The 23,046-nt window shown below is 45.1% G+C and overlaps 1 protein-coding gene across 1 annotated transcript in view; it reads left to right on the plus strand.

Moving 5' to 3' along the window:
• Positions 1-15,351, plus strand: part of SEC61G (SEC61 translocon subunit gamma) — a 36,886-nt gene extending 21,535 nt beyond the window's left edge. Inside the window, exons 3-4 of the mRNA XM_078663540.1 lie at positions 259-361; positions 15,216-15,351. Coding sequence (XP_078519666.1) covers positions 259-361; positions 15,216-15,225 — 113 coding nt within the window. The 3' untranslated portion in view covers positions 15,226-15,351. The remainder of the gene's footprint in view (positions 1-258; positions 362-15,215) is intronic.
• The last annotated feature ends 7,695 nt before the right edge of the window (positions 15,352-23,046 follow it).

A 23,046-nucleotide genomic window follows, 5' to 3' on the forward strand; every position in this document is an offset into this window, starting at 1 on the left:
TTACTTTTGAATGACACGTACACAATAGTGTATACTGCGAAAGCAGATGCATACCTTTATAATGTATCTAACATTTTCAAGACTGTTGTCCAATGTTTCTTAGCATCTTGCAAGAGGCCTGTCCTTGCCTTTATAATTGCAGCTAAAGTTACGCCTTTCGCTGCATGCCTGGCTGTTTAAAATGTAATATAGAATCTGACGTCTTTGAGAATGTAATCTACAGCAGCTTTCATAACCATTTATTTTTACCTTCTGCAGAATTCCAGAAGATTGCTATGGCAACGGCAATAGGTTTTGCAATTATGGGATTTATTGGCTTCTTTGTGAAACTGATCCATATTCCTATCAACAACATCATTGTGTAAGTAGAGTGAATAATCCAGCACTAAACATTGATGTCTGTAAAAATCTTAAACTAAAATATAATTTATCATCCTTGTGTAGGAAGGTTTTTCATGTACTCTACTATAAATCGGATCCTTTTTTCTGCAATTGAAGTAGAAGTATATGGCTAATAGTATGTTGTCTAACACTAGCAATCTCTAAATTCGTTTGTAGTATGCACTTTTTTCTTTTCCAAAAGTACATTTAAGATGTTTTAACTGCATCTCTTCACTTGCATAACACTTTACTATTAAAAATAAAATTCACAGCAACAAGCCAAAGTAACCCCCATCGGCCAGCGAGAGGGAGACACAGACCCATGAGACAGCCAGAAACACTGACTACAAACCCCCAGGGATGTCCCCAGCACCCATAGGAAATTCTCATCCTCAGCAACACCGCCCTCACCCCTGCATTTACTGCACTGCCAGTAAGACCACTTTCTTCTGCAACATCCCTTCCCTTAGCACACTCTGCACCCGTTGCAAGGGAGAGCCCCTAGTGGCTCTCCATTAACAGCACCATCACTCAAACACCCCACAATCCTGTAGAATTCCAAAATCGTTAAAAGGGTGAGCACAACTGATCCTGTAAACCTACTGACTCCTGCCACATATACATGCACTAATAATTACAAGTGCTCTGGTTCCATGGGAGTCCCCTGAGACGTGCAGTGAGCCATGACAGAAGGAGAACCTGGAATCTCCACGTAGAAGCTGTTGGAACTCATTTCACACGGAGTAGCGTTGAACGTGACCTGAACCGCTGCAGTTATTTCCATACGTAGGGACTGTAAGCAACAAATGCAGAAAGGAACTAACGGAGGAGGAGGTTTAAAAAAAAAAATACAAATCCTGGCCAGAAACCAACAGCAACTAAAAACACGAGTGCTGGTGTTCTGGCCACACAAATACATACACATGGAGAGGAGAGCTTGTGGAGCAAAGTGGGCTTCCTGCTGCAGCACCAGACACCGTGTGTGCTGCTGCCTGCTACCGTGACAATACTCCATGTGAGTGAATGTTTAAAAAATGGTGGGGCATACACCCAACCATTAGCAAGCTACGATTTTTAAACTACACACAAGCCAATTCAAAGCATGAGAAGAGTCGGAACCCGCCGAGTACATACAACAGATCGCTTGGGAGCGCAAGCGCTGTCTATATTTCACCTAAAAAGGGGTACCTGCAGCACATTTACAGCTTGAGGCACATTTTGCAACTCTGCCCATGGGTCTTGCACCAAAGATTCCAATTCTTTGGTGCAAGACCCATTGGCAGAGTTGCAAAATGTGCCTCAAGCTGTAAATGTGCTGCAGGTACCCCTTTTTAGGTGAAATATAGACAGCGCTTGCGCTCCCAAGCGATCTGTTGTATGTACTCTGCGGGTTCCGACTCTTCTCATGCTTTGAATTGGCTTGTGTGTAGTTTAAAAATCGTAGCTTGCTAATGGTTGGGTGTATGCCCCACCATTTTTTAAACATTCACTCACATGGAGTATTGTCACGGTAGCAGGCAGCAGCACACACTGTGTCTGGTGCTGCAGCAGGAAGCCCACTTTGCTCCACAAGCTCTCCTCTCCATGTGTATGTATTTGTGTGGCCAGAACACCAGCACTCGTGTTTTTAGTTGCTGTTGGTTTCCATATGCTAGTCTCTGAGATGTTCTTGAATGTCTTTAAACGTAACCTGTGTGGGCACTACACTAACAGGTGGTTTTCTTAGAGCTCTGTAATGGGTTTGAATAGGTTTAGGGTTTTCATGACTGCCAGCATCTTGCATAGTTTCCAGAATTGTATATAGTCTTCAAGAAATTTGTGGCTATAACTTCAGTCTTTTGTCAGCTGACCTGCCAGAGTAGTGTTTTGGACCCCCAACACTGCCTGCGTTGGTTATGTTGTTCCCTTTCAGTGCAGGCTCAGATTGGCTGATGATTAAACCTTAATGACTCCTTGAACTTTGGTATTTGACTTTGTTGCACAGAAGCAAACGGAACTTGCTGCAGAACGATGTCCGTATGATATTATTCAGACCTATTTCCTATTTGGTGGAAAAGTATTTTGCTGGGTGGCCTGCTATTGCTCCTCTTCATAATTAACTTTAACTGAGGCGATGGCCTAACACCAGATCTAACTAGAATTGCCTCGTAAGCTAAACGGGTCTAGTGTTCAAACCGTAACTTGGACATTTACCTGAGATGCTTCCAAACACAGCCTAATACCACCACTTGCCTCGTTACCCTCAAAGTGGCATTGACTAAAGTAGCTCTTTAATAGTTGTGATGCTGCTGCACAGTAACTTGTACACCTAGCCTTTAAATCCATAGTGCTGCATACTGGCTCAAAGTTAAGGCTATATCGTTCAGTCCACCAACATGTTGACGCCGTGCGCAAGCAAGGATGCATGTGTGCAGATTGGCTTACAGTAACTTTTTATTCTGTATTATATTACAGTTGCATTTATAAAGTGCCTCATGCTGCTGATGAGGCTGTGAATTTCATTAGCAGAAGGGCAGCACACCACACTGTTTGGGAGTGCTTTCTGTGACAAATGTTGAAGTGTGGCCTTCATCTCAAGTGTGGTGTTATGTTTGATTAGAGTTGTGCCGTTATCCCAACTTTAGTTGCTGCGCTGAAGTGGACTAGCGAATAATGGATCAAAAGCTTTATTCATCAATTTTTGTTTGGTGGAAGGGGTCTGGGTTTTGCATGTCACTTGCATGGAAGTGGTGTCATGTGAAGAGTAATGCAATGTACTGTGTCTCTTGGCCGTTGTGTAGCGGTCTGTATGCCTGGAATGAAGAAGAGCTAGATGGGCATGTCATCCTGTCTACTGCAGGAGGGGGGTGCTCAGGTGATAGAGGTGTTTAAAACGGGTTGTTGCGCATTTTTGTAGAGCTCTCTATCATCCACAAGAGTATTCTGGCACTGAGCAGGTGTATGTGCACGCACCAAGCCTCACCAGAGGGCTGGGGGTATTTGAGGTTATTTCAAATGCCAGGTCTTACGCTTCTGGCTGAACTCCCGAAGAGCGAATGATGTGTAGTAGGTCTTCCACACTTTAGGAGTGATTTGTTGGAACACTCTGGCCTCCAAACCTGTTTCTGTGTTTGTGTGGTATGTGTGCAAGTAGTGCTGCGGAGCATAGGTGTCTAGGTCATTGACAGATGAAACCTTTCAGGTAGGCTGAACCTATGTTGTGTAGTAACTTGTGTGAGTGAGGAATATGAACTGAGCAGGTCTGTTTCAGGAGCGAGTGAAACTCTTAGGTGTGATGTGTGTTCTGAGGGAGAGGTTGAGGATGAGTCTGGCTGCCAAGTTATGGATGGTTTGTAGTCGGCTGGATAAGATGCTTAGTGACTGCAGCATAGAGGGATTTCGCGTAGTCCATACTGGGGGATGCCATATATTCCTCCCATAAAAATGGAGATTAGCATTAAAGGAACCAAATAAGAATCACTATGGTCGAATAATAACATCAAATACAAGGGGAAAAGTCTCAAATTCGACACATGGATAGTAAAGGGCATTTCGCACCCACCCCATTTGGAACAAGCATTTGCAATGCAATAGGTCTCGCATTAGGATAGTGTGAGCTATTGGTATTGTAAATGACACTTTTTTCATGTGTTGGTTTTGAAAATATATAAATTAATAGCATCGTTATTCACAAAGCCAATAGCTTACAATTTCCTAATGCGAGTCGTATTGGCTAGGGCAATGCTTGTTGGTAGCAAGCAAGGACAGTGATGTGGTGCCGTCTCCGAGTGGTGGAGTTGGAGGGGTGGAGTTGGTACCACAATGATTCAGCTGCAGCTGACAGAGCTCAGACATGGTGCAGTATGGCTAGTGCAGTGCAGCCCCTGTGTGACACTGAAGAGTGAAAGAAAAGAGTCAACAGTGAAATAAGGAAGTAATCCGTAGAGGGCAAGCTGCTTGCCTCAAAGTGAATGTGGATGTTTGCAGACCCACTGAATTTGCTTTACTTAACTTATTTTCATGAATGGTGACTGCGGCGTGTTTCCATCAAAATGCAACTACCAGGCTGTGCGCATGTGACATTTGTCTGCTTCTGTGGAGTATTTAGTTGCAGTGGGGCAGTTTGCTTCTATTACAGCAGACTTACTTAGCAGCCCCCCCCCCCGCGCCATCGTGAGAGGGGGCTGTGATTTGAGAATGTCAGCTGGGTTAAAGAACCCACTGCACATAGCTTGAATTTTTGTGTGAAATGGAATTGAACACTGACTTTCTGTACTTGCGTATTGGACCTGCTTAACTTGGCCTTTTTAGAAGTTTTACTTACCTGGCTATTCTGGGCATAGTAGGGCTCCCCAACAAAAAGCATCTGCGGGCTTGCAGAGGCTGCTCTGAACTAGTATGAGGACACCATGCTACAGTTTTGGATCTCGCAGGCACTAAGCAGAAAACTGAAGAAAGGAAGTGGACAGAAACTGAGTCACGGTTCACAGCAGGCTCACTCCTTGTGTGCTGAGAGTTCAGCGCGTCACAACACAGCATTTGTGTCTGGGCCTAAATAAGTGAAACGCTGTGTTTATGTAGGAGGGTGGTCGCCGGGCGGAAGCAGCGACGGTGGAAAGCAACCAGGGAAATGCTGCTATTGTGCGGGAGGGCAATATTAAACAAGGAAGCGAGCGAGGGAAACCGGGAGGTAGGAAGACATTTTAGGGAGTGAAGTGGGCAGAGGAGGTGGGTGGGGCAGAGGAAGGGGTGAGGTGAAGCTCAGCTAAGGATGTGACAGTGTAAAGGAAAGGGATGTAGCGCGTAAGAACATCTGATGGCGGGGGAGCGGCAGCCTTTGAAGTCTGATGTGAGGCACAGACAAATGGTGGTTTGTGACGTGGCTGGTTGGTGCACGGGCATAGATCACATGAACTGTGGCTAATCTGCCGTTTTGGCAGACTTTTCGGACCGCTTACTAGAAATCTCGACAAACTAGCATTGCTAAAGCAATACCTTAGGTCGAGACCTAAAGAGACATAATCAATTACATTCTTTTTTTTTTTTTTTTTTTTAAACCTTTATTGGCATCAAAAGGATATACAAGTCTAGGCCTACAACCAAATCGGCCGGCCGCAATGTGTAAAGCAATCAGAGGTTCCAAGGCAAACATTACAGAATCAATCAGCAAGAAGCAGAGGCAGTACAATCGTAAAAAGGGGAGAAGAGACTTAGGAACCAGAGGGCCAAAACACAGGAGCAAAAAAGGTTAATTTTATAATATGGGGATAAGGCGTACGACAGGCTCACTTTCAATATAGAGACGTCCGATGTCCCATAACCAGCCGCAGCGTCAATAAGGGGGTAAGGTGCCGCAGTACAGGAGAGACAACACAATGCACACAAGATCAGGACAATTGAGACATAATCGACACCTGAGCATTATCATTGTCACATGCCCACCACCCAAACCACAGCTAAGCCAGAACAGAGGGATCGGAGAAACAGCACATCAAAACTAGCCCGTCGTAGTGACCTCTAGGAAAAAGGAGGGAGGGGGGGCGGGGACGAGGAAAAGAGGGGGAAGAGGGGGGAAGGAGGGGGAGGGGAGGAGGACAAGGTGGAACAATGAGAAAAGGAAAAAAGAAATGAAATATAAAAACGAAAGAAAAAAGACACGTCGACACAGGCGTCCCGTGGCGGGAATACAGGAGACAACAGGAGTATCGGCACCAGTGAGGGTACAGCGATCGAGAAGAAAAGCAACCGAACCATAAAAGGAGGGTTAACGACGCCACACACCCCACCCCGAACACACCACGGGAGGCCGGGACAGACGCGGCATTATGAAAAGGAGATACAAAAGGGCCATAGAACCATAAAAACAAACAACAAATAGAACCCAACCCACCCATCCCACCCTGCACCCCTGTAGAAGGCTATGGCCTACCCTTCAGACAGCGTGCCTGTCGCCCTAAACCAGAACCCGAAATATAGCGAGAAGGAAAGAGCGAAGAACGAGACAAAAAAGAAACAGAAATAAGAAAACAGGAGGGAGGAGCATAAGAACAGCAATCAATATGGTCGGCCGCTGCCCTCCGCCCAACCAGACATTCACAGCAAAAACAGACCAGGACGACACCCCATTAAGTGCCATAAAACGTACAGAGAAGGGGACCTCCCACCGCTCCATGGGTACAAACAACTGCGCCACTAAGTCGTATACCAAGAATCAACCAAGAGTCGTGCATATCACCCCATCCCTTCCGAACCACAAATCCCACCCACCACATGACAGTGTAAAATGAGATACTAAATACAAGACCAGCATACAGTCGAAAGAAATGGTGACTACCATAACAACATGGGGGGTAAATCGGTCCGCAAGGGAGCAGAAGTCCAAACAGAGTTTAGATGCATCAGCAATCGCAGCACGGATGATGAAAAACAGGAGTTCAGTTTCGCCGCTGGGGAGGGCGAGGGGGTCTCTATGATAGGCAAAGGCAAAGCCATTGGAGCAGGTGCAGGCGGCAGTCCACCAATAGTTCCAGGCCTCCACGCCGGACAGGGCCGCGGCACAATGTCCAAGTCCCCGGGGTCAGAACCTCGAAAAACAGGGAGCTCCAAAGTCACCGGCACACACAACTATCTTCGATCAGCGGCAGCAACACTTGCAGCAATCGAGGGGGGCGAGGCAATGGAGTCACTGAAACAAGAGGGCGGCAAGAAGAAACGGCTGCCCAAAATGGCGGCAGATCGTGGCGGACCCACAGGGACATCGGGGGCCAGGGATGCGCGCAGGGATCTCAGAGCTTCCAGGATATCTCTGACCGTAAGCTCACGCTCACCAGACCAGACCCCCGCGCAGTTAGGCAACCCAAGCCCGCCGCCACAGGGCGATTCTTGTTTCCGAGGGTCGGCCGCCATTTCGTGAAGTCAGCCCAGTCGCCGCCCTCCACGACACCTGGAAAAACAGTTAAAAAATGTAGGACTTTACAGAGCTCCGGGGGTCCCAGCAATGGCAGCCTTGGTGCCGAAAGGATGTCCGCCCAATACGGGTCCCCGCCTACACCAGCACCGGCGCCCCCAACAAGCCGAGTCCATGCGTAGAGGACCAGGGCCGCCGGACAAAGCAGCGGCGGGGGGAGGACCCCTTCACAGAATCAGTCCCCGGTGCATCTCACCCCCATCAGCCGCGCGGTCACCAGGGCAGGCCCGGATCAGAATCGCCGGGATTTTCGCACAACGGCTCTCATCATTGGTTCACGCTCTCGGCCGGGGCCGAGAGCCGTCGGATCCCACAGGCTAGGTCCCGGTCTAGGTTCCACGGAGGCCCCGATCTTGCGGAGGGCACAGCCTCGGAGCCGCTGCACGTTGAAATCTCCGGGCCAAATGGTAAGTACAAACAAGGTGTTCTGTTTCCAATTCCCCGATAATGTGTCGTCTCCGGACAGGATAGTAGACAGGATAGGCGATCAGGCCGGAGGGCTGCGGGAGCCGAGCTAAAAGGCGACCATTACGCTCGCGAGCTTCATCAATTACATTCTTCGACCTGAAAACAGCCCACCAACTAGAGGACTTAGACCGGTATAGATTCCTAAAGATAAAAGCAGCCCTATCAAAATCAAAGAAGACAGGAGTCTGACTGCTATTCTAAGATCTCGAACCCTTGGTATGACTGCAGTCTCAATGAAGACAGGCGTGCTATGCGAATGGCAGAGCGCACATGGAGATCTGACCCCTCATCACGGCATCGCAAAATGCTTAAGAACAAGAGAAATGCCTACTTTAGGAAAATCAAGCGTGCGAAAGCTGACTTCTTCAGCCTTCAGTTGGACCAAGCAAACAACAGACCAAGAAAACTGTTCGAACTAGTCAAAACTCAAACGAAGACACAACCCTTACTATCAAACGACATCCCACACTGAAGACTTTTCTGCTTTCTTTAAGCTAAAGACCGACAACATAAGGTGTGACCTCCTTAATGATGTAAGTCAATACCCGAGCCACATCAAAAGGCCCGACACCCAACCTAAAAATAACGCATCCTGGTCGTCATTCGACACCTACTCTGAAGAAGCCATACACAAGCTACTCGGCACCTTGAAGCCCTCTAATCACCTCACAGACCCCCTACCTGCTAATGCTGTAAGAGACTTCACCCCCGTACTCCTCCCATTCTGGACTAAAATCATTAACCGCTCCCTTCAGCAAGGTCTCATCCCAGACTCAAGAAACCTACAGCAGACCCGGCTGACCTAAACAATTACCGCCCTATCACCAATATCCCCACTCTGGCCAAACTACTGGAAAAATGTGTGCAACTCCAACTAACAAAACACATTGACCGATTCGAACTCCTCGACCCTTATCAATCAGGCTTCCGAGCGAAACACAGCACGGAAACGGCCATGGCACACAATTGATGACGCCCTCCAAATCCTTGATCGCAACGACTCCTGTCTCCTCATCCTCCTGGACCTCCCCTCAGCATTTGACACGGTCAAACATGAGAACCTATTGGAGCTCCTAAATACCAGAATGGGCTTATCCGGGACTGTGCTCAAATGGTTCACTTCCTTCCTACACAACCGGTCTCAGAAGTTCAAGATCAACAATGTGCTGTCCTCACCTGTGCCAGTAGATTTAGGCGTCCCACAAGGATCTTCCCTCTCACCCACGCTGTTCAACCTCATCATGGAACCACTTGCTTCCTTGCTCCAAGCATCCAATGTACACTTCCATATGTATGCCGATGACACTCAACTTTACTTAAAGGTACAATCCCCGGAAGATATCAAACTTCTGAACTACACACTCAAACACCCAATCGTGGTTGGCCGACAATCACCTCAAACTAAATGCACTGAAAACTGAGTTCCTCTTGATATCACCCCCTGCGAAAATTACCACCACCCAAATCTGGCTCAATCACCTAACCGCATTCAATGTCCGACTCACCATCGTGGACTCTGCGAAATCCTTAGGTATCACACTTGACGCAAAGCTCAATATGCAACAGCACATTAGCAAAGCAACGAAAGGAGCTAACTTTCAAATCAACACTTTGAGGAAACTCAAACCCTTCCTCCCAGCCAAGGACTTCCAAACTGCTGTACAAGCCCTAGTGATCCCCCGCATAGACTACGGAATTGTGGCCCTCAGCTGACTCCCTCTAGCAACAACCGCACCCCTAAGAGCCTCCTTGAATGCTGCCGCGAGACTCATTACTGGCTCAAGTAAACACTCTCATAACTCCTGACCTGAAATGGCTTCCCTTTGAAGCCAGAATACAGCTGAAAATTGCCGTTATGACACACTCGGCCATACACCTCAAGGCACCCAACTACCTCACTCAAAAGTTGTCTATCAGGAGGCTCGAGATCCAATAGAAGTACAAAGTCTGCTCCTGAAACCTTGCAGATTCCGTAAGGAAAAAACTTACAAACGCTCCTTCTCGGGGATGGCACCCAGGATCTGGAATGCACTCCCTCCGGAAACGAGGCTTATCTCCTCCACTGCACTCTTCAAGAAAGAAGTGAAAGCCATCCTTATGGCCAAGTTCACCTGAACCTTATTGTTGGTAGTTCAGAGACTTTGCATCGATTTTGTAACATTGATTGTGATATAGATATCCTTCTAGCCTGAGCCCTCCTGATTCCTTCTGCAGCTGGTTCAAAGACTCTGCACCGTCTTACATTGTTTTATTTATATATATATATATATATATATATATATATATATATATATATATAAAAAACAATCTCAGCACATGACTGCTATTCTAGCATGCTATCGTTTACTATACTGTACCCAATTATTATGTTTGTTCACCCTCCTGTTGCCCACTCCCCCCCCCCCCCCCCCCTGTGAAGCACTCTGATATCTGTAAAGATCTTGTTCGCGCTATATAAAACTTTGAATAAATAAAGCTAGCCAGCACCCAACCCTTTATCTTCCAAAGCGTAGCAAACATGAACAAAATAGGCCACCAAGTCTCGCAATTATACAAACTACTTCGCCCCAAAATTACCAAACATATCCACCCCCGCTAAAATAAAACCAGTGGAATAACCTGTTGTCCTCCGCCACCCGAAATAAGATCATCCCAGTCTTGGCTCAAACAAAACTCTGGCTACTCCACTAAACATTCTGGACCCCAGACTGCTTACACACACCAGGCCTCAGGGATTGTCCACTCTGTTGGAACTGCAACACAGGGAAGGGTGACCTAGAGCATCTCATCTTCCATTGACAAACACTCAAGAGGTTCTGGGGAAGGGTGTTTGACTTCATAGACAATGTCTTTAAGTGCAACTTATAAGAGACTTTGCCTCGCTCACCACAGCATTTATTCGAACTGACCTTTCCTCCGCCGGAGAGAGGGAACTAATAGACCTACTCCTGACAGCTGCAGTCAAACTGGAAGGACACCACCACCAAAACTACCTACAAAGGCTGGCTCAACTGGGTCACCCATCTCAGAGGAGCGGACCAACTTGCGCTGCAATACTCTCCCTGGAAAACGACTTGTAGGGGCCTGTGGGAAGTCCCGTACGAGCCTCCATAAGAAACCAACCTGAACATGCTTTTGCGCCGCATATTGCAGTATCTACCTTGCAACTACCATGTTGGATACTAGGGCCCTATATTGCCAAGCCAAAATGGTATATCTAGCTGTGTCTGTCCTATCCTCCCGCTTATTCCTAACTTTCCTGTACTTTCCTATCTTAGGCCTACTTCTCTATAAAAAAAATATAGCCAGCAACGGGAGACCCACGCAAAATGTACTGTACTATTGTGTCTATGCCAACGGCGGTTAACCCATAAACTGTTTTATGTATATAAACCGTTATAAAAATAAAAAAAATTGAATAAAGAAAACTCCGTTTATAATAGTTAAAAAAACTTAATCTAAACTTTCAGATGAACTTCATAGTAGATGTTTAGCAACAACTGCCAGCTCTTTATGCTGAGCACCACCCAAGGCCCTCTCTTCTGTCTACACTGCCGCTGCACCTTCAGCTGCCTCTGTACTCCTGCAGCAGCCCCCAGGTATCTGGACTTCAAACCACTCCACTGCATCCTCTTTCATTCACTTCCCACACAAGCAAACCAAAGAAATCTAGGATCTCCACACCGAATCACCAGATGTCGCCTTCCTCACAGACTTGGACCAATGCCATCTCTGCACCCCACATCGCCACTGCCATTCCAATAGATACAAGATCCTGTGAAAAGACCGACTCGCCTGCCCAGGAGGAGGCATCGCCATTGTCCCCAAAAGCACCCCTTCAGGTGATCACCACCACCACCACCTCCAAGACGATAACAACCCTCATGGAACACCTCCACTTCCAGACTCTCCCCGGAACCCTCTTCTACAGACTGCCTGGCCCACTCTCCCTTCACCCACACCATCCCTGGTCTCATCACACCCCACTCCCCCTTAGACTACATCCTGCTTTGAGCCCTAAACTTTCACCTGGACAACCATGACTACCCAAACATTGCCTCCCTCCTAGAGAACCTTGCCAACATAGGACTCAAACACCTAGTCACAGCACACATCGAGGGACACATTCGGACCAGTTTTGTCGAAGGAAACTGTCTCCTACAACCACACCACAGAACTCTGCAACTAACTGTGCACCTTCTTCCACCTTAAGATCAAAGATGACTAAGACCGCTTCGAAAACCACAACCTCCACATCGCTCCTGCTCCCCCCCCCTCCCTCCAAGCGAAGACACTTAACAAACTCTGCTCAATTGGACCCCTCTCACGACAGACACCTTGAGGACCATGAAAAGCATCCATTCCGGGGCACCCTCAGACCCATGTCCACCCCACACCTCAACAAGACTGCCTTCTTCCCCGTCAACTGGAAACATGTGTAGGTCAACCCTCTCCTGAAGAAACCATCGGCTGACCAGACAGACCTCCAACTCCAGGCCCATTTCTCTGCTTCCATTCACAGCCAAAGTAATCGAAAGGCCGTTAACACCCAGCTAGCAAATTTTATTGATGCTAACAATGTCCAGGACCTTACCTAATCTGGATTCCACAACAGCGAGACGACCCTACTCGCTGCCACGGACTACATCCATTCCCACCTTGACCGGGGTTACGACAGCCCCTCCTCCTCTTGGCTACTTTCGACACATCTCACACTGCACCCTAGCCACAAGACTTCAACACTGGCATCCGCGACAAGGCCTTCAACTGGATATGCTCGATCCTCACCAGCAGAACCCAGCTAGTCAGGAAACCCCCCCCCCCCCCCAGGGACCACACACATGAAACCTCTGCATCATACTGGACTCATCGCTCACAGTGAACTGCCAGATCAACGCTGTATCAACACCCTCTGCATGCTTCGAAAGATGTTAAGATGGATCCCTTCCAGATCCAGAAAAAACATCACGCACTCCCCATCATTAGCAGAGTAGACTACGGCAATGTGCTCTATGCTGAAATCAACAAACTCCTTCACAAACTCCAGACCGTACAGAACGCCGCTGCCAGACTGATCTTTGACGTCCCCCGCATCACCCAACACCCTCACGATCTCCACTGGCTTCCACTTGCAAGAATTGCCTTCCTCACCCATGCATACAAGGCCCTTCACAACACCGGACCAATATACCTGAACAACCGCCTCTTTCCACTCACCCAAAAGACCCCTCCTATCAGCCGACCTCTCGAGCCAGAGTCCCACACATCTACAGGACCAGAACGGAAGGAAAGTCCTACGTCGCAGCCAAGGCCTTGAACGACCTCCCATCTACCTCTGGCAAGCCCCCAGACTGTCCCAGTTTAGGAAGGACCTAAAGACTTGGCTCTTCGGATGTCCCCAGTACTCAATTGTCCATCCACGCACCTTGAGACCCTCACTAGTAAGTAGTTGCACTTTACCAACCTTGATTAAGATGGATAAATGTGGGTCCATTCTTAAGTTAGGATCTCCTTTTTGGAAAAGTTGAGATTATAGAGTGGTTACTTGTCAACAATTCATTGGTAGTGAGGAGGCAGTGCTAAAGTTCAGGGGAATGTAGGACACACAGCTCATCAAACTGGGAAGCCTTAAAAATCTAAGCATATTTGCAGCAGGGCATGTTAAAGACTTGGAGGCTCTGTAGAGGGCTGAATTTGACCAGGAGGGGTGAGATGAATGAGCATTGAGATACTAGGCCTGCCCTAAAGATGCATTCTTAGGTGCACAGTTCCTCTAGTTTCAGTTGTAGGATTAGGTGGCAGACTGTTTCCAATCAGTTAATTGTGTGATGTTTTGTGATCTCTGGATCTTCTGAGTATAATGTAGTTCCTGTATGAGCAATTTGCTTTGGAAATCCACACAGAGTATTGGAATATTTCTGCATTCTCAATATCTGATTTGTATCACTTGTGAGGCACATTTTGCCTCACTTTGATTTTCTGTAATGCTGTCATAAAGCACTTCATTCTTCATCTTTTCATTTACCCGTGTGATCCTCTGGGAGGTTGAGCTTGTTCAACTGCAGGTTTTTTATTACTGCAGTAGTAGTTTGTGTGTTTGTGTAGGCTAGCATAGCAGATAAGCTAGTGGTCGCTCCAGATTAAGGTAACATTTCATGTTACTGTGAGTCCCAGCAAATTGAAAATTGTCCATGTGAACCATTTAGGAAGTCTGTGAATGCTTTGTTCAGTATAGTTGTGTATATCTATATAAATAGTAGCAGGCTGTAAATGAGGGGAGGCAATCCACCATAAGTAGTTTGCATTTGGAGGTCATTCTTCGCAGCTTGTGGCTTGTAAGGTGCTCTTCAAAAAAGTCCCCTCAGTATTTGTTGGTTTCCAAGAATATTGTGTAGTAAGTTGGGATAGCCTTATGGAAGGCTGGAGGAGTGTGGTCAACGACCGGTTTTGGTGATAACAGTATGTCCATTATTCAGTCCTAGATGTGGAAGTGGTTCTTGCTCAGTGATTGTGTTATTTGAAAATGACTCCACTGGGAGGGAGTGGTAAATGCTAAGTGACTATTAGGGTTGAGGAGTAAGAGGAATGCAAGACATGGAGTAGAGGTATAAGTCCTTCTGGCTCTGGGATTTGAAGGAGGTCCTTCACCATGACTGCAGTAGTTGAAGCCGGAAGTAGAAGTTTGCTATTTATGGGAGCCAAATGAGGTATGGAAGTGTGCATGAGTAATGCATAGACACATTAAGACCGGGAGGTGACGCATAGCATGGGGGGGGGGGGGTGTTATCCCTTGAAAGACTGAAATTGCAGGGGTGAGCGTTTTGGATGCTGTAACTGAGTGGGTGGGCAGTGGGGGTTGTTGGGCAGAACTATGAATCTGTCCCTTTTCCCTTGAACAAGGCATCCATTCTATTACCCAGCAATCCTGTGTTGGCATTAGACTGCAATTGGGCCTGAGAAATAGTGTGTGATTTCCATTTCTGTATTTGAACTATTCCATATGGGTTCAGGAAGCACTTTGTTTGTGACTCATAAAAGCAGTGAATCCATTTTAAAAGGTTCTAAAACAGCATCTTATTTTGGTGGATTTAGGTATCCTTTATCTTCAAATCAAAATAATACTTTGTTTTGCCCAAAATAATATGGGTTGGGAAGGATTTGAGACTGTGAGTTGACAGTGGACACATGCAGTTTTGCAATCCCTTAGGGGCACTTCTGTGTTTTTGTAAATGGAGGTTTTGTATGAAAATGTCATTTGTGCATCTACCCACAATCCAAGTATAAACTGTTTCCGGTTGCTGGTGAAATTCTATGTACCACCCTGGTATGCAACGTAAAAAAATTATCTACATTCATAAAGTAAAACAGTTGTGCATTGTTAAATGACCAGTTAATAATTGTATATCTTTTTATTTCGCAGGGGAGGTTGAACCGTTTTCCACCTCGAGGCTGCCATGTGACTTTCCCTAGATCCAGATGACCAGAGCAGCACCTTTGTCAATTAATGTACATTTTTAATTTTTTTCTTTTAATAAAATTGAAGGATGTTCTGCTCAGCTTGTCCTCACTTGATTGGTTCTTTACTTTCGAATACTTAATATGCTGAATTGTGTTGCTGTATAATTGAAGTAACTGTGCGTGCTAGCTTGCTTAAGCCTACACGTGAAACGTAGATCCATGGAGAACTGAATTCACATTTCTGAACGTGTTTCTTTATCCCCGAAAAGCAGTTATCGATCATGAGTCCACTGCACATTAGTTCTGATTCGACCAAATTGTCAGACACCTCGTCTGCTCAGACATTGCATGGTCTCGTCTGTTTACATGTACTTTATTTCAAAGCCGGACGCTTTTTTTGTTTTTAAATGTAAATCTTATACCACCAGACGAACAATTCCTTTTTGTGGCAAGAGTTACTGCAGATGTAAGCACACATGCTGGGCTGCTATGTGGTGCTTGCCTTGTCCTTTTTAAAAAAATATATTTTTTTAATGGGGATATTGACAGGAATTTCATAGCTGAGTCAACTACGAATATAAAAGTGTAGATCTTGCTGCACCAAATGCCGTTCAATTTTTCATGATTGATTTAAACCCTCTTCATTCCCATCCCCCCCCCCCCTACTAAAAACAAACATTTTTTGTGTAGAGGAACAGAGACCCTTAACTTTCATCCTCAGGAACTGAGGTACTGATGCTGAAGAGAGGATGGAGGTAGCACCAGGGATGAAGTCACACTTAGTCAATATGGTATTTTCAATATTCTTTATTCTTCTTTAAGAAAGAAGGTGACAGGACAACAGCCAATGCGTTTTGTTCCTCGGAAAGTCAGCTGCACTCTGTGTCCAAAGGTGCTCTCACAGGGAAGTGAAAGTATTCCTGTGGGACGTCCAGCATGTTCAAACGTCTCCAGACACTACATCCTCGGCTTCTGGCCCGCGAACAGCGTCGCGCCCAGGAAGCTGCGCAGCATGATGACCTGGCTGCTGGACCAAGCACCTCTGGAGTAACTGTGGACCTGACATCCGTCAAAAGTTCGCTGATCTTCAACAACTCTGCATCAAGTGCAACGCTGTAGTGTTCATCGAGCAGTCTGTCTGCTGTGGTTTCTGCTGTAAGAAACCACTCCATTTATTTTTTTTGCATTTTTTTTTTTTTTACTGCAATGACTGTTTAGTTGCAAAGTTGGACAGCTTGTTCTGTTACTTTTTTTTGTTTTAAACACCTCAAAAATTTACAAAATAGTTAAACATTATAAAATTGAAAAAAAGATCAAAACTGTTCTGTTCAGAACCACCTATTCTGTTTAAAAAAAAGAGTAAGAAGTGAATGGTAGTTCCTGGGTGATTGCATGGGTACATATGTAGAGCTTCAATGATGAACGAGTGCATGGGTAGTGCATGGGTAGTGCATAAGTGATTGTATGAGTTCATCACTAGTGCTTGTGTGATTGGACGAGTGCATTGGTAGTACTTGGCTGATTGCATGAGTAGTGCCTGGGTAATGCCTGGATTATTGCATGGATAATGGCTGGGTGTTTCCATTAGTATATAAGTGCTGGTTGGAATACTGTATCATTAGTGATTGGGTGGTTGTATCGGTAATATCTGGGTTATTTCATGAGCGCATAGGTAGTGGGCGAGTGATTAGAAGACTGCATGGGTAGTGCCTGGGTAATTGCATGAGTAGTACATACGTGGTTGTATGAGGACCTGGATAGTATCTGTCCAATTGGACAAATGCATGGGTAATACCTGGGTGATTGCATAAGTACTTGTATGAGTAATGCTTGCATGATTGGATGAGTGCGGGATAATGCCCTAGATGATTAGAACAGGTGGACTGTTTGGATAACTGTATGACTACTAGCTTGGTGATCAGAGGAGTGTATGGGTACTGGCAGAGTGATTTATGAAGTGCATGCATTGTACCCGGATGATTACATAAGTCTAGAGGCAATGTTTACGTGATTGGAAGAGTGCCTGGGTAATTGGAGGATTGCATGGGTAGTGCACAAGTAATTGTAGCAGTGCATGGTTAGTGCCTGGGTCATTGCAAGAGTACATGGGTACTGACTGAATAATTAGAGTACTGCAAGGATAGTGCATGGTGAATTTACAAGTGCTTGACTATTGGCTGAGTGATTAGATTAGTACATGGTACTGGCTGGGTGATTGGAGGCGTGCATGGGTAGTGACACGGTGATTGTGTTAGTTCATGTGTACTACCCGGGTAATTTAGGGAGTGAATGAGTAGTGTCTAGGTGATTAAAGGACTACATGGGTACCGACTGAATGATTGGAGTGCTGCAAGGAGAATGCATGGTGATTTTTTTATAAGTGCTTGGGTTTTGGTGGAGTGATTGGATAAGTACATGGTACTAGCTGGGTGATTGGAGGAGTGCATGGGTAGTGACAGGGCGATGGCTGCGCTGCATGGATAGTGCTCGGGATTTTAGCACTGCATGAGTTAGTGCCTGGGTCATTGTAGAAGTACATGGGTAGTGACTGGATTATTCGAGTGCATGGTGAATTTAGAAGTGCTTGAGTGTTGGCAGAGTGATTGGATAAGTACATAGTGCTGGCTGGGTGACTGGAAGAGTGCATGGGTAGTGACTGATGGCTGGACTGCATGAGTACTACCTGGGTAATTTAAGGAGTGAATCAGTGTGGGTGGTTCGAGGACTGCATGGGTAGTGCTCAGGGGATTGTAGCAGTGCATGGGTCAGTGCCTGGGTCATTGCATGGGTACTGACTGAATGATTGGAGTACTGCAAGCAGAGTGTATGGTGAATTTATAAGTGCTTGGTTTATTACATGGGTAGCGCTTGGCTGTTTGGGAGAGTGCATGTGTAGTGCCTGGGTGATTTCATAAGTGTTTGGGTAGTGGCAGTGATTTCATGAGTGCTTGGATACTAACTGGGTGATTGCAGAATATGGAATGAGTCCATCATTACTCATGTAGTTTTAAAATCCCCTACACACTACCTTTGCACTCCTAATCAGTCAGGCACCTCTCTATAGTTCACGAAGCATACATATAACTGTATAAGTACAATCTGAACACATAGATGAGTCATTACATATTATTAACATGCCTGCAAGGGTAATATGTGGTGGTTTACTTGACAACCTGCCTGCAAGGGAATTATGTGGTTACTTTTGAGCTACATCTTGACCATGCTATCTACAAATATGCAACATCATTAAACTACACCAACAGATTTAAGGAAGAAGGCTAATTAACAATACCTTTTATGAGCATTTTTAAAACTACGCTTGTGTTCTACGTCTTCACCTTTATATCTAAAATTATGTGGCATCATTCAACTATACCTTTGTTCAGTCTACAAAAAGAAGCCTAATAGCACTTTATTTCACCGTTCTATCTTTAAATATATATATGGCATCATTTAACTTTACCTTTTGTACAAACTCATAAAAGAAACCTAATTATTAACCACTTATAAGATCATCTTTCACACAGCACAGTTGTGCTGCATCTTTACCAAACTATCCATAATTATGCAGTATCATTCAACTATACCTTTTTGTAGAGACAACCAAAAATGAAGCCTAATAAACTACCTTATATGAACATCTTTCAAACTACACATTTCTACTGCATCTTCATCCATCTAAAAATGTGGCATAATTCAACTATACCATTGTACAGACTTAAAAAAATAAGCTTAACATTAGTAATTATCTTAAACACATTACTGTACACTTAAAACATTCAAGTACAATGAAACTAATTCCAATATACTTCTACATTTAATATATTTCAACCCGTTTTAGAATGTACATTTTTTTTTTTAAATAAACCTCACATTTATAACACCTTGCAAATAAATATGTTGAATGAGAAATCTCACACACTGACAGGATTTTCTTTGACACACAATCAATATAATGCACCAGACTCAGCAAGGTAAAACCAGTAATGGCAAGGTTTCCCCTCTCTTTTGCCATACAAATACACATAAGCAACACATAATGTTCCTTCCCAGAGTTTTTCAAATTGTAAAACACATTTCTATTGGTTACACATAACCCTTAGCAACTGACTTATTCACCCTTTCTGCCAGTTTCCATAGTAATAGTTCATGGAACATTCAACTTAACTGATGGGTCACAAGTTCACCATATTTTCAAGTGCACTACACAATGTTGAAAATGCAAACAGCAGGTGTGGTAGGCTTTGCAAAACATGACCTTATCATTTCTAATGTACCTTTCAAACATTTTGTCACCAACCAAAAAAATCTGCTTTTTAAACAAAGTTAAATGCACCATTTTTTTAAATGTACAACAGCCAATCAATTCTCTGCTTTCTTAAAAACAGCCTCTTCTCTGCCATTTTAAATACCTCTCATTCTATCAACTGACTACCTCAGCCACAGACATCCCTTCATGATGCTTTCTGTGTGGATTGTTGGGCCCAGCTATGTTATCTGGTGCCAAAGGTATGCTGAACACAAGGTATTGACAAAGACCTAGCTGTGCACAATGTAGACATTAAATGGATTGGGCAGAGAGGATTAAAGTGGCTTCCTTTGGTTAAAACCTTTTTGGACCTCCATCTCCCCTGACCTCATGATTGTGCACTGTGGTGGCAATGACCTAGGCACATTAACTGGGGTAGGTCTGGAAATGTTAATGGACACCTTTGCAGAATTGATGTTGCTCCCCTCTCTTCCCCCCCCTCTCCACCACCACCCAAACTGTCTTTGTATACTCTTAACATGCCAAAGACAGAAATGGAAGTGGTCCAATCAATTTTGTCCTCTGATTGAGAAAGCTAGAAAAAAATGTCAAAGCTGTTTCTGCTTAACTCAGACAACAGGATGGGCTTCATCTATAACAACAATCTACGTTTCCATACGGATGGCATCTACAGAGGTGGTGGAATACACTTCACTGATCAAGGCGACAGTGTTTCTCAACCACCTGAAGCGCTGCATCCGCACTTACATGTAGCTACAACAATCTCCCAATGAAAACAAGGGCTCTTTTTAGAGCCACCCAATAACCCAACATATACCCTAGGTTTATATAAAAAATCTTTAATTTTTTTGCTTGGATTGGTGCACCCAGTGCGACTGATTGAGCTGCGCACCCATCGTGTGCACACTAGGGGGCCACCCTGAGCGCGGTGCTAGCTACTCCAAACTTTGGTGGAAAAACCCCGTCCACCTCTATTAGTTTATATTCGCCCCAGGGACCCCATCCCCCAGGAATGCCCAAATCTATATATTTTTTTTTATTTAAGGGAGGGGGACTGTGTGGCCCCCCCCCCTTCCCGGCACATTTTTGGCCCTGGGGACCCCATCTCTGGTGCTAGGCCTCACAGTTGGGGACTGTGGGGGGGAGCCCCGATGGTCCTGCTGGCTCCCCGCCTCCTGCAGGAGCCTGCATTGCTTTTGATTAAGGGGAGCTGCTTTATTTATAGCTAGTTTATTGAAGCAAGAGCAGGTTTTCCTGCTCTCACTTCAAAGAAGCGCTTGCTATGGCAGGGTGGGAGCCGCACAGCTCCCTCCCTGCCATAGCAAACAGCAGGGTCCTGGGGGTAGGCACCCCTGGACACTGCAGGAGCTGGCCCTGGGGGGTGGCTGTCCCCAGGGCCATCGAGGGCTCCTTGATGGGGCTGCATGGCACCCCTCCCTCCATATCAAAGCCCTGGGGAGGTGGTGATCCCAGGGCCAGGGTGTCCGCAACGGCCCCTCTTATTTAAATATTAAGTGCCCCAGGGAGGTGGTGGTCCCTGGGGCAGTGTGGGGGGGGGCTTGACCCCCCCCCCTACCAATGCTGTATAGCACAGGGAAGGTGGCGGGGCCCGTGAGGCCCCTGCCCCTTTTTTATCAATTCCCCATGCATTTATTTTTACAGCCCCAGGGAGGTGGTGGTCCCTGGAGCTGCGATGAGCGAGTGCCCCCGGGACCTGGCCCACCTGGGGGCTTTTCAAAAGTGTAGCGCAGTACCCTGTGCTTTGTTTTTTCTCTCTCTCAGCAGGAGTTGCGGCCCCAACGCGACTTCTGCCGTTTAAAAAGTCTCTGGTTGTGGGACCCACTGAGCAGACCTATGGGGTCAGGGTGTTTCTACCCGACCCCCTTTTCTGCTTTTTACACTGTTTCACAGTTTTCTTGTGACTCTGTTCTACTGAGTCACAAAATAGCTGCCAACAGTACCTGGTTTTGGAATGTTGGCATCCAATCACAGTGAAGCTTGTGCTCTGAAGGGTTTGCGAATCCACCGCTACCCCAGATATCGAAACTTTTTCTTTCTAATTTCTCAAGAACTACTGAACGGATTTACACCATTTAACAAAAATGTCTTTCTGAACCAAGGGCTACCTTTTTGCCAAATTTAGAGTAATTCCGGTCAGCATTTCGGGCTGTAGCTTTGTCTAAAGTTTGCTATGGAAATTAACATGGGGAAAACCCCTTTTTTTTTTCTCTGCCCCGCTTGACAAATCACCCCGAAACTTTCAAGACAGGAGCTGACCGGAGCGGGCCACTAGTTTTAAAGGTTTCGCGAAGATGCGTCAACCGGAGCTAAAGTTGGGAAAAGAAAAAATGCTTTTTGAACAGAAACGAGGTCCTAACTAGAACTATCTACTGGAGACCGCCAGTAGGTAATATATACATTTCTCATAGAAAAGAGAAACATGTAATTTACAATAATTAAATAATTGAGAATAAAGTAATGATGACGATAATATGAAAAGATCAAAAGTAAATGGTAAACAGCAATCCAAACCTATTAATATTAAAAGATAAAGTAATCTTAACGATGAACCATTTTTAGCACTCTTACATGCCCATATCTGTAGTTGGAAATAGGTAAGGTCTAAATATTTAGTTTCTCAGTAAATTGATTACTTTTTTATGAAAAACAGGATTTGATGCTAATGAAGCACAAACGCTGATATTTCTTTATATGACAAACTGATTTTTGCAACAAAAACTCAATGTGCACTTTTCACACATCTAGAAAAACACTGAAACTAAGAAATGTTGAAGTACCAGCACCATAAAAGAGTGCTTGGTTAGGTAGAAATAGGACTAATAAAATAATGGATTGACCATGTTTATTAACTGATTGCTGTTTAACAAAGTTGTCATGAAAAATGTGATTAAACTTACCATTGCTATTAACTTCATTGTGCAATTCACGTATGCAATATGCTATGACTGCAGCTTTCAGTATAAGTGCCAAACATTCTAAATACCTTATCATTGGAAATGATTTTATTTTAATGATTTTAAAATTAGTTTACATGTTGATAGTTTGAAATTTGTATTAGGCAATTTAACACTTCTGTGTAATCACTGACAACCTTACAATTATGCTCATATACAATACGTAAGATTTTTTTAGTTGTGCATGAGCTTAGTTAATTTTACTAAATAAGAAATGCTAACTTTCAAAATGCATTCAAATGCCTTTTCCCCTTAGGTTGCATTCCTTCACAGCCTGACGCAGTGGGCCTTTGTTCTGTTTCCTCAAATGTGGCTTTATCTGTTCTGTTTATGTGACATTCTTTAAGCAATGTGACATTCTTTAAGCAATAAGACACACTTCAATCTTTCTTTGTGTTAATTGGTGGGAACCTGACCTTTGGACTTTAGCTGTGAAGAGCTACAAAGTAAATAAACTTTTTGTCAACTAACCTGCGAGGATGGAATGGGCAGTTGTTGCTCATGATCAGCATCGAAAAGTATGTTGGAGTATTGTATGGTGACAACTA

The sequence above is a fragment of the Lissotriton helveticus genome, chromosome 10 (genome assembly GCF_964261635.1).
Source record: "Lissotriton helveticus chromosome 10, aLisHel1.1, whole genome shotgun sequence".
Classification (NCBI taxonomy): Eukaryota; Metazoa; Chordata; class Amphibia; order Caudata; family Salamandridae; genus Lissotriton; species Lissotriton helveticus.